This window comes from Dasypus novemcinctus, chromosome 12, assembly GCF_030445035.2.
Source record: "Dasypus novemcinctus isolate mDasNov1 chromosome 12, mDasNov1.1.hap2, whole genome shotgun sequence".
NCBI classification, from domain to species: domain Eukaryota; kingdom Metazoa; phylum Chordata; class Mammalia; order Cingulata; family Dasypodidae; genus Dasypus; species Dasypus novemcinctus.
The window spans coordinates 50,536,448-50,548,569 of NC_080684.1; the positions used below are offsets into that span (position 1 = coordinate 50,536,448).

Genomic DNA, 12,122 nt, shown 5'->3' on the forward strand with positions numbered 1-12,122 from the left:
TAGGTTGTCTAGTTTGTTGGCATACAGTTTCTCATAATATCCTCTTATGATCCTTTTCATTTCTGTGGGGCCAGTTGTAATGTCCCCTCTTTCATTGCTGATTTTATTTATTTACATCTTCTCTCTTTTTATTTGCTTCTTTGTTACTCTGGCTAACAGTCTGTCAACTTTATTATCTTCTCAAAGAACCAGCTTTTGGTTTTGTTGGTTTTTCTCTATTTTTTGTTTGTTTGTTGTTGTTGTTGTTCTCAATTCCATTTATTTCTGCTCTAATCTTTATTTCTTTCCTTCTGCTTTTTTGGAATTGGTTTGCTGTTCTTTTTCTAGTTCCTCCAGGTATTCAGTTAGTTCTTTGATTTTAGCTCTTTCTTCTTTTTTAAATAAAGGCTTTTAGGGCTATACATTTCCCTCTCAGCACTGCCTTCGCTGTATCCCATAAGTTTTGATAAGTTGTGCTCTCATTTTTACTCATCTTGAGAAATCTATTAATTTCTCTTAGAAGTTCCTCTTTGACCCATTGGTTGTTTAGAAGTGTGTTGTTTAGCCTCCATATATTTGCAAATTTCCCCCTTTTCTGCCTTATTGATTCCAGCTTCACTCCATTATGAGCAGAGAAGGTGCTTTGTATAATTTCAGTCTTCTTAAATTTATTGAGAGCTATGTTGTGGCCCAAAATGTGGCCGATCTTGGAGAAAGACCCATGAGCACTTGAGAAGAATATATAACCTGTTGATTTGGAGTGCAGTGTTCTGTAGATGTCTGTCAGGCCTAGCTTATTTATTATATTGTTCAAGGTCTCTGTTTCTTTGTTAATCTTCACATTCAATGATATTACTATAAATGTATTATTTACTTCCACCATTTTATTCTTTGGATTTCATATGTCATATTGTATTTTCAATGATCTTTTTACTCTTTTGGCGATCCTTTCTGCTAGTTCTCTCTTCTACACTCTCCTCTAAGCCTTTCTCTCCTTTTTCTTTGGGGCTGTAAGGTTCCCTTTAATGCATCCTGCAAAGGTGGGTTCTTTTTTAATGAACTCTCTTAGTTTCTCTTTATTTCTGACTATTTTAAACTCACCTTCATATTTGAAGAACAATTTTGCTGGATAAAGAATTCTCAGCTGGCAATTTTTCTCTTTTCTCTTTTAGTATCTTAATTGTATCATACCACTGTCTTCTCACCTCCATAGTTTCTGATGAGAAATCTACATTAAATCTTACCGGGCATTCCTTGTATATGATGGTTTGCTTATCTCTTGCTGCTCTCAGAATTTTCTCTTTATCTTTAGGATTTGACATTCTGAGTAGTGTGTGTTGTGGAATAGGTCTATTTGGATTTATTCTGATTGGGGTACACTGTGCTTCTTGGACATGTAAATTCATTTCTTTCATGAGAGTTGGGAATTTTTCAGCCATTATTTCCTCAAATACTCTTTCTACCCCTTTTCCCTTCTCTTCTTCTGGAGTTCCTATGACACATATGTTGTTGCACTTTATGTTAACATTCAACTCTTCTGTCATGCAACAATGTGACAGAGGATCTTCCCTCAAGGCTCTGAATAGCCTTGAAAATCAAACTTTCTCTGAGGCTGTTCTGCAACCTTTGCCTGCATCCCTCTTCCTTTTTCCCAGTAGGAACCTCAGCAACCAGTCCTGGTCAGTAGGGAGGGTATTTGTGAGAGTTGGATCTCTTTAGTCCATTGCCAGTTCCCTGGCCAAACAAGGGCATGGCCCCACCTGGCCTGGAAGGGCTCCTGGGACACAGCAGACCAAATCTGTTGGCTAAAAGCTGAATCAGCCTTAGACTGCATCCCTCTGAAAGACAGACCCCTGTTGTTCTTATGTTCATAGATGCTGGCCAGAGACCAGAGAAGTCAAAGCTGTCTGCGCTGCAGGTGGGGGATGGGTGCTGACAGCTGCAGCTGCAGCTTTAACTCACAGTTTTCCCTTCGAGATTCTCTTCTTTTGCCCCTTTTTCTTCTGGATGGTGTCCAGCCTTCCTCTAGTGTCCTAAACCCTAGAACATATATTTTTTTCCCAGGCTGTTACTGCCTGCCCTCTAGCTATTTTTCTGGGAGAGAAGTGAGTCCTGTGTTTCTCTAATCTGCCATCATCTCTGAAGTCAGGAACCCCCCCTTTTTTTTTTGCATATCATTTTTAACTTATGAGAATTTTCTAGGGCTGTTTCAAGATTTATTTGAGTGTAGGTGGCCAGGCACGTCATGAGAGGTAGGCATCTTCGATTCCCCATCAAGACTGAATCATTCCTTTCATTGACATGCCACACTGCTTGTTGCAGGACTTGGAACCATCCATTTCTCATTTTGGGGAAGACTATGGCAATCATCCAGTCTTGGTCCCACAGAGGGAATGAAGCTTGCAATACCTGGCTTGAGTAAATCCCTGATTCCAGTGGTGATGGGGGTCAAGTTTCACCTTTTGCTTTATTTGAAAAACATGTGCAAAAGAGTTACTAAAAATAAGAACAAACTAGGCTTTGTTGCAGCTGAGTGGCTTGGCAAATTTCTGTATAGAGGAATCATAGGGCATGAAGGATTTGATACTGGGATAGAATTCAATTGCCCTTGGAATGGAAGTAGAATATCCTTTTTAAGAGCACCGAATTTCTGTGATTTCTCTGGAATAGTCACCTTTGTGAGTTGTGAATGATGTCCAGGGACTGTAACCTAAGAGGAAACAAGAAACAGTTATCTGAGTGATTTCAGATGTCTCATGGTGCCAACAATGAAAACATTGATATCCACCACTAAAATGTGGCTTTTGTGAAATGCATGTAACAATCTGCCAGGCCTCCTGGGCTAGTAACAGATTGGGTTCTGCTTGCTGAATGAGTTACCCAATGCCTTTGGATAAGGACCTTAGTTGTTAATACTGCTGCCAAGAACTGCACAAGGAAATAAAGCCTGGTCCCTTATCAAGTGATGTAAGACAGAAGAAGGAAGCAGTAGACTGATTCTGCAACCATCATTTTTAAGGATGGTAACAGCCCTGAGAGCAAACGTATATTGCCCTTTGTCCCAAGTCTATACATAATACCCTCACTGGAGTAATTTTATTTATTTGTAAGTAGAATTATTATCCCCATTTATTCTACTTTCCTTGGAACTGATCTAAGTGTACAAGTCTATTGCTTCCTTTGATTTTCACCTGATTTTGTTAATATGAGTCTGAACCCTTAAGGTTTTTTTTTTGTGTGTGTGTGGGGGCAATGATCAGGACAAAGAAGACAAACACTAAATTAACTATAGGCCATGTCCATTGAGAAATGTTTTTATTATATGTGTATAGGGGTAAGACTGGTGAATAACATTTATATAATCATCACTTAGTTATTTTAGCCATTCATTTCAACTTCCAAAGTCTTGCCTTCCAATCTTGTCCTAGAGCTAATAGCATGTACAGCAATAGCCTAGCTAATGGAGATTTAATAATCCATAACTTTATTCTATAAGGGATTATTTACGGAACTGCATGAAAATAATTTAGATTCACTCCAGGGAAAACCCTTATTCTAGTAGTTTTTATATTTGCATGTATTTGAAGACCAAAAGACTGGCTCTCTTGTTCCAAAGGGGAAAAATGGGGCAAAAGACTAGATTCTACGAAGCTCCACCTCCCATACAACCATGAAGCTTAATGTTTAGTAAAATTAGCAAATCATGCCAAAATCCTTTCAGTGTCACCATGGATTTGCCCCCTCAGAGGAAGTACACAGTTAACACAGTCTCTAACAGTAAAATCGTTCATTTCATTCATTAAGTGTATAACATGTTCCCAACATACTCTGAGTTCCTAGCCAAATGAAATGCAATACTGAAATCAGGTATGGAAAGAAGGGAATGTCACAGTACATAAGCAGAAAAATAAAGGATCTTTTTAGGCAAGAAATCAAAGTGAGTTGAAAATAAAAGTTTTAAAAAATCAAATAAAAAAGAAAAAACAAAACAAAACAAAATGAGTTGAAGTTTTTCAAGCCCTATCCATTTGCTCAGTAGGAGGAAGATTCCCAAGATTAGCAAAAGATGAGCCCCACTGCAGGGGCTGTGAAGAAGCATGAGTTTCTAAAGAATTGTCATGTTTACAGAAAGATGCACAACCTGGCCAACTAAATCAGGTACTTTATTCATTTAGTTCTTTCACAAAACCTACTCAGACTCAAACTAGTCCAGGTCTACTTCTACTCAGAAACATGTATCTTAATAGAATTAAAGGCCAGAGTTTTACTTGCATCAATTGGAAAACTCATCAGCATTTGCTCATGAAAGGGCAGCAAATATGTCTATTACTTGCTTAATATGTGGTAACAATTGTGGATCAATTTCACTGATAATGAATTCTAAGAAACTTGTCCCAATCTTTTTTTTTTAATAATAGAAATTATGTTTCATATAATGGGTACTAAAAGTGGTATTGCATGAAGCTTGGAAGTACTTTTGCTACATTGCTTAATTAGTCTTATTATTAAAAAGAGTAGTTGCATCTTTTATTATGAAGGGTATTACAAGAAATAGGATTTGGCCTTTTTTAAAACAACACAACAACTAATTGCCAGTTGGGAAAAGACATGAATTTTTCTAGTTTTTTCCTATTATCCTCCCCTACTCCTACCTAAAATTGCAAGTCTGACATTGTCCCTTCTTTCTGCCCTGAAGTATCTACTTTTTGACTTTCCAGACTTATTTTGATTCCTTCTGGGTAAGTATTGTGACTTCTATAATATTTTAATAACAGTAACTAGGATGGCATACTTACATTTATCATATAGGTCCCAGGCAAGAGGAGGAGATAATATTCTCCGAATTTGTTGGTTTTATAGGGGCAAATATGTTTTCTGTCTTGGACTTCCACAATTACATTGGGTAATGGATTTCTATTCTGATCAAAAACTTGACCTTTTATACCTGCAAGATAAAAAAATTAAATAGAAATAAATTTTATGACATATGTAAAAACATTCTTCTAACTATTTTAAAACATGAGTCCAATTTTTATTAGCTGTTTTGAGCTAATAAAGTATTAAAGAAGGGAAAGTAATCTTATTTTAATTTTATTTTTTTTCGGAGGTACTGGGGATTGAACCCTGGACCTCGTAAATGGGAAGCAGGTGCTCAACCATCGAGCTACATCTGCTCCCCAATAAGAGTTGTTTTTTTTCATTTGTTTGTTTTGTCTTTGTTTTTAGGAGGTACCAGGGAGTGAACCCAAGGCCTTATTTATTCTTTTTTTTCAAAGATTTATTTTATTTATTTCTCTCCCCTTACCCCCCATTGTCTGGTCTCTGTGTCCATTCACTGTGTATTCTGCATCCACTTGCATTATCAGGCAGTATTGGGAAACAGCGTCTCTTTTTTGTAGCGTCATCTTGCTGTGTCAGCTCTCTTTGTGTGCGGTGCCACTCCTAGGCAGGCTGTACTTTTATCACGTGTGGCAGCTCTCTTTGTGGGGCACACACCTTGCACGTGGGGTACCCCTATGCGGGGGGCGCCCCTGCGTGGCACAGCACTCCTTGTGCGCGGCAGCACTGCACGTGGGCCAGCTCACCACATGGGTCAGGAGGCCCTGGGGTTTGAACCCTGGACCCTCCATATGGTCGATGGATGCTCTATCAGTTGAGCCACATCCCTGTCCCCTGATGTAACTTTTAATAGTCAAGTACTGATATGATTTATAGTTTAAATTTTTTGTTGTTGAGCAATTCCATTTATAGGCTGTCTTATCAGAATAAGAACACAGCTGACAATCTAAGATCCATTTCTGTCATTTCCAAGTTGTTAATCAACAAACTGGTAACATTGCCAGAGGTGGATTTCATAAAACCCTAAACAAAACAAAACCCCAAAATGTCAATTTTGAATTTGTAAGACGATACGTATCAATGCAAGGGACTAAGTAGTTCTGTCACAGGCTCTGTGCTTCTTCTCACATCAACTCAGGTAGGTAATATTAACACCACCATTTTACAGATGAAGAAACGGAGGCTTTGGATTATTACAATAACCTCAAGTTCACATGGCCAACTAAGAAGCAAAGCCTGGCTATAGATGCAGGCCTCCAGAGCCCACGCTAAAGCTGTTACACCACACCCCTGCCCACCCACCTCGACATTTCAGGAGGACAATTAAGAAAAGGCTATTCATATTGTAAGAGTTTTCACATTTTAAATCCTAAATTTCACATTCCACTATGTTGACTCCCATGGCAAATCATGCTTTCTTAAGTTGAGGGCACCTAAGCCCAATGACTTAAATGAGAAAGAAGAGGCCACACTGATAAGATGACCTTGAGCTATCCCAAAACAGTTATACCCAATAATTATTACTAAGGCAGAAGAATGAGGTGCACTTTATTTTTTTATATTTAATTTTATTTATTATTATTGTTTGGGAGGTACGTGGATTGAAACTGGGACCTAGCCCATGCGAAGCAGGTGCTCAAACACTGAGTTACATCCACTTCCATGAAGTACACTTGAAATAGTTTCCTTCAGAAAAGGTTAAAATGAAAGAATTTTTCATATTTAGCCACTAAATCTTTATCTCAGGCTTAATATTAGGCAAACTTCTATCTGACCAAGTTATCTTTTACTTACTTTCTGACTTAATACCTGACTCTTCTTTCTCTAACTTCACACAAGGAATTATTAAATGCCATTCATCCTTTTAATTTTCTCAGTACAGGCCAACCATATAAAACCTCTAATTTCCTGTGATTTTATTCTTTCATTGCCTCTTTTTTGAAAAGTTCCATTTATATTTACTTCTACTACTGGGTATGTATTATTTTGATCTCCGGGTAGTAACTGGTAATGGTTTGGTAACCTGATTATACATTTGTTCCTTAGATTTCAGTGGCATTATTCCTTGAAGAGGTATTTATATTGTGCCCTTCTTAAGAAGGTGCTGTGGTACAGTAGATGAAAAATATATACCAATCATCGCAGGCCGGTGTGACAGAAAGAACCCAGTCAGAGAGATCTCAATTTGAATCCCAGTTCTTAATTCACTAAACGTTCCCAAGTCTCAATTTTATCATCTGTCAAATGGGGATAAAATATACCACTTCCTAGGATTCCTGATGTGAAGATTAAATGCATGTGACACACCCAAGAGACTCAATAAATATTTCTTTTCTTTCATTTTACTTGGATAAGAAAAACTGTGTGAAGGAATAGAAAGACTGTGGCTATATATTCTGAAGCTAAGACAGAAATATTAGACAAGTTTCTGCAATCTTGTTCAAAACTTGCTCCACAAGGGTAGGAATATATGAATGAAGAAGCTATAGGGAAGCATATGTGGCTTGTGGCTCAAGCAGTTGGGCACCTGCCTGCTGCATGGGAGGTCCTGGGTTTGATTCCCAGTGCCTCCTAAAGAAGATGAGCAAGACAGTGAGCTGGTGTGGTGAGTTGATGCAACAAGATGACACAACGAGATGATGCAACAAGGAGACACAACAAAGAAACACAATGAGAGACACGACAAGCAGGGAGTGGAGGTGGCTCAAGCAATTGTGCATCTCCCTCCCGCATGGGAGCTCCCAGGTTCAGTTCTTGGTGCCTCCTAAACGGAACTGGAGCAGACAAAGAACACACAATGGACAGACAGAGAGAGCGGACAGTGAGCGCAAACAACGAGGAAGAGGGGGAGAAATAAATGGAATAAATCTTTAAAAAAAAGAAAAGAAAAAGGAGATATATATTTCTTCCTTCTCTGGGGCTCTGAGCTAGCTTCCTAGTCTTTCTGCCACTTAGAAAATCCATGAATTTGAGCAAAATAGCTTGTGGTGGTGGCAGTGTCTCTTGACTTCCGTATTTTTCATTGACTTTTTTGTTTTGCTTGACCAAGCAAAACAAAACCCAAACTCATAAAAAGAAGAAAACTAACTTTGAAACTGACTTTACACCATCCTTTAACACCTAAGATAATTCTGAGAAAGGATTAAGGATGCCAGAAATGAGTAGCTGGCTGAAGATACCAAGAAAAAAAGTTATGGACTCTTAAAAGGTAGCAAGTTCCTTCCTGGCTAGACTTGGTTACACTGTAATATTACAGACTTGATTTTTTTCCCTGCTTGCACCAACAGTGTTTATGAACTGCCTTAGGTACCTACACAATATCCTTCAATCAGCATGTGTTGCAACTGAACAAAGATTGACTACGTGTGCCTATCCTCAAATACGGGAAAGGTGGAATGATCTGGCTTGGGGGGACTTTCTGACAGTCGTTACATTCCAATTTGATTTTTATTCATCATCCTCTTAAAAACCCTCACCCAGATTTAAAGACGGCTCTTCAAGAATGTGGAAGCCTGGAGCATCTACCACTCTGTTACTGACCCAACACCCATCATGCTTAAACATGGAATTTTCACTCAAAGAAAACCCCGAAATGAAAAACCAACCAAATGAAAGCTTTCTTCAGGTCTTTCATGTCTTCACAATTGTCTGTCCACTGCACCTTTCGTTTAGGGGAAAGTAATTGCTTTACCAGAAGATATGGTTTATTCTGTATGCTGAAATCAAAGCAATGAAAAAAGATGCAAAGACAGCCGGCACATCAAGGGAACAAAATGCACAGTTTTGAAAAAAGTTCAGATAATAAACAAAGGAGAAGACAACATTTAAGGCCACATTTGGAGATGAGGGAGAGAAGTGCAAAGCTCTCCCTCCTGGAAAGGTATTAACTTCAGGAACTAAAAGTCCTTTCTGGGCAAGAACTAGAATGCTGCATCTGTGGGTCACAAGTCAGAGTCAGAAGGGGACAGCACTTGGGGGACTGCACGTGCAGACCTGTTTTGAGAAGTCCAGGGGCGAGGCAGGGAGCGCAGCAGGTAGCAAAGCGTCTTGTATATCTTTGCTTCTCTCCAGGGAGCGGGTAATCCCAAACCCAGTAAATCCTCTAAGCATGGCTACACAGCACCAAGGGGCCTGGCGTAGACCGAGAGCTGCAGTGAGCTCTAAATGAAAGAAAAACCCCATTGGAGCCTTACAGCAAGCGGCTTGCTCAAGGCCCTCACCAGTCTCCCGCCCTCTTGGCTGGGTCCTTTCTTTAGAGCAGAAAGCCATTTCTGCCCAGATAGATGCAGGCCAGAAACGTCCAGAGGGGTACAAATCTCAGAGACTCAGAGGTATCCTAGCAAGTGGTGAAACCCTATCAGTGAATGCCACGCAGTGGGATAATTTCAATCATTTTCTTAAACCAGGGCAATACCAATAAAGAAGTGTTCATTTTCATCATTTACAAACAAAGATATTCTTTGGTTCCCCAATGGACACTAATGTGGAGAGTACCTTTCCACCAAGTAGTAAAAGGCACATTGTATCTGTGTTTTGAAATAAGGTTGCATTATTAAACTAAAAAGGTGCCTCTATATTAAACCACAAGGGGGCAGTGTTGATGTGCCAATACATTTTCTAAAGCGAGTCGTTCCTACCAGGTTACAGGGACAGGTGGATTGATAGTTCTTTATAAAGTCCAGTGTAAATGGACTTGTAAGCCCTCCAAGTTGATAGTAAGAACAATTGTTGTTATGCTGCGATCTATGTGGCATTTAACAATTTACAGAGGTCCTTCACTGGCAATTAATTCAGTGCTTGACAAATAACCTTTACAACTCAACTGAAATTCTGAAAATAGAAGTGCAGTTACGTGGAACATATTTCATGTTCATTGCATTCCCATATTGATGCTGGCAAAGGATGAACTTCAGAAAAGAACAGGCAGAGCAACATGCCAGAGGATCCATATAGACATAAATAAAATAGAAAGGTTAAATTATTTAATATGTACACGAGAGGAAGTTCTAGTGAAAGAAGAAATATCAGAAAACCAAACAAGGGAAGACTCAAAAAAGTTTGATGACATAACAAAGAAGGAGAAAGTCTTAATAATACACTTAAAATTTATGAAGATGTTGGTGAAAAAGAAAGATGACATTCTGTAAATCCCTTATCACAGGGAATCAACTGACCCTGTGAACAGCTCAGCCAGTCAGATTCAGTCCTGTGAGTTCACCAATAATTGCCTTCTGTTCGGAGTGGGGAAATGGGCCTCTGGGAGCAGGTGTGGAAGGGGCATCCATGTAGGGATGTGTGGTCCAGGGAAGCTCCTAATTATCCTTGTACTCAGCTCTTTACCCCCATGGTTCTGATTCGCCCCTCCCTCATCCTTCTCCATCTTCTTTTTACCAGGTAGAGAGCTTTGTTACGAAGCAGGCAGAAAACTAGGTATTATTCAATTAGGCAAACCTTCAAAACACACCCACACCTACAATTGCACTTTCTCACTTAGCTTGAGCTGGTAGTGTAACTATTGTGCCAATTTCTGATGTGTTTCTTCCCCACCTAAACCACTCTGAACGGAGAAAGATAATTTGAATTCTGACAATGCAGAAGAGCCTTCCATTACCCTGTTCAGAGAGAGATACCTGGTCAAGTAAGCTTGAACTGTATGTGATTTCATCAGTACCAAAAGTAGTGTGTCTAGTGCAGTGGTTTTCAAACTGGGTCCCTGAACCAGCAGTTACCAGTTCCCTGAACCTGGGAACTTATAAACAATGGATAAGAATTAACAGTTTAATAATAATAATGTTTCATCAGTGGTAACAAAGTTACCACACTAATGCAAAGTGTTAATAAAAGGGAAAATTGTGTGAGAGGGTGGGTGTGGGGACTCTGTATTTTTTGCGTGATTTTTCTGTACACCTACAACTTTTTTAACTCAAGACTTGCTAGATCAGAAACTCTGGGAGTGTGCCGGCAATTCGTGTTTTAACAAACCCTCCATGAGTTTGCCCTTTTGCCATACTTAGTTTGACCATCTGTGATCTGTCTAGTTTCAGGTCATTTGGCAGAACTAGGGGATGAGGAAAGGGGTGAAGCTTATGCCACCAAGTCACCACCCTACTTTTGTAAAAAATGCAATGAAGGCATGTCCACATGATCTCTGGGTATGTGATCTTGTGTGGCAAGTAATAAGAAAACTTGGCTTTTCTCTAAATGGGAGATAATGTAATAGTAACAATTGTTTTCCTAGTCTTTTGCCAGATTCCCAAGTCATTCAACATGTAAAACTGGGGGTACTCTGGATGGATGTTTATATTCCCACGTTAACACAACATGCATCATGCTTTCTCTTAGCTGAACCGGTTGGCACGGTATTTCACACACACTGTGGATGTTCATGCAGAGAATTCTTAACCTTAGCTCTAGCTGGAACCAAAAATGAGCTGCGTATGGAGGCTTGCATTTTCTCAGCCAACAGGTTTTCCCAGATGCTGCGTTTTGTGTTAATAAGGAATAGGAAAATCTTACAAACCTAGGTGCACCTGTTTTATATATTCAATTAAGGAGGCTTTGTTTTCATTCCAGAAGAATGGAAGCTTCTTTTCCTGAGGATATTTGCAGCAAGACAGCTCCAAAGTAATTTCAAAACACTGGGCCCAGATATAGTTGTAATCTTGCATTCCACCTAAAACAAGCATGTTTAATTATTGTTAAGGTCTGAATGTGGAATGGAGCCAAGGATCATGTACCTTGGAGATGAGTGAATTAGACAGTTGCAAGGAAAGCACATGTAAACAGGAAAAGATGAATTTGACATATTAGTATATAAAATCAGGGCTTGACATTTTATTACGCAAGCATGACCAGGCAACTCTAAGGATTCCCATATGGGTAACTGGTTCAGAACTGACCAAAGTTCAACTGTGCATCAAAATTACACGAGAGTTGTGAGAAGGGTTTTTTCTTTTTTTAACATTACAAAAAGGATTCTTCAAATTACATTCTCCTCCAAAGTACAATTTAAACCAATATAGACTAGAATAAGAGTTCTTTAAAAATATTTCTACAAACTATTTATAAATATACTTATTATAGAAAACTAAGTACATTTATATCAATGCTAAATTTCTTGAACTTGCCAACTGTACTAAATGAAGTTACATAAGCGAATATTCTTCTTCTTAGGAAATATACATGAAAGTATTAAGTGTTCAGGGAGCATGATATACGCAACCTACTCTCAAATGTTTAGGAAATAGATGGAGTGGTATCACAAATGTGGCAAAATGTTGAAAGTTGGTAAACCAGGGCATCTG

At 38.9% G+C, this 12,122-nt stretch overlaps 1 protein-coding gene across 2 annotated transcripts in view; it reads right to left on the reverse strand.

Annotated features, from left to right (window-relative positions):
* Positions 1-208: 208 nt before the first annotated feature.
* CPM (carboxypeptidase M) overlaps positions 209-12,122 on the reverse strand; it is a 72,674-nt gene continuing 60,760 nt past the window's right edge. For both annotated transcript variants that reach the window (XM_004479188.4, XM_071218937.1), the window contains 3 exons: positions 11,339-11,491; positions 4,776-4,924; positions 209-2,689 (listed from right to left, as the gene is read on the reverse strand). In XM_004479188.4, the coding sequence (XP_004479245.2) occupies positions 2,447-2,689; positions 4,776-4,924; positions 11,339-11,491 (545 nt within the window). In that variant the 3' untranslated portion in view covers positions 209-2,446. The remainder of the gene's footprint in view (positions 2,690-4,775; positions 4,925-11,338; positions 11,492-12,122) is intronic.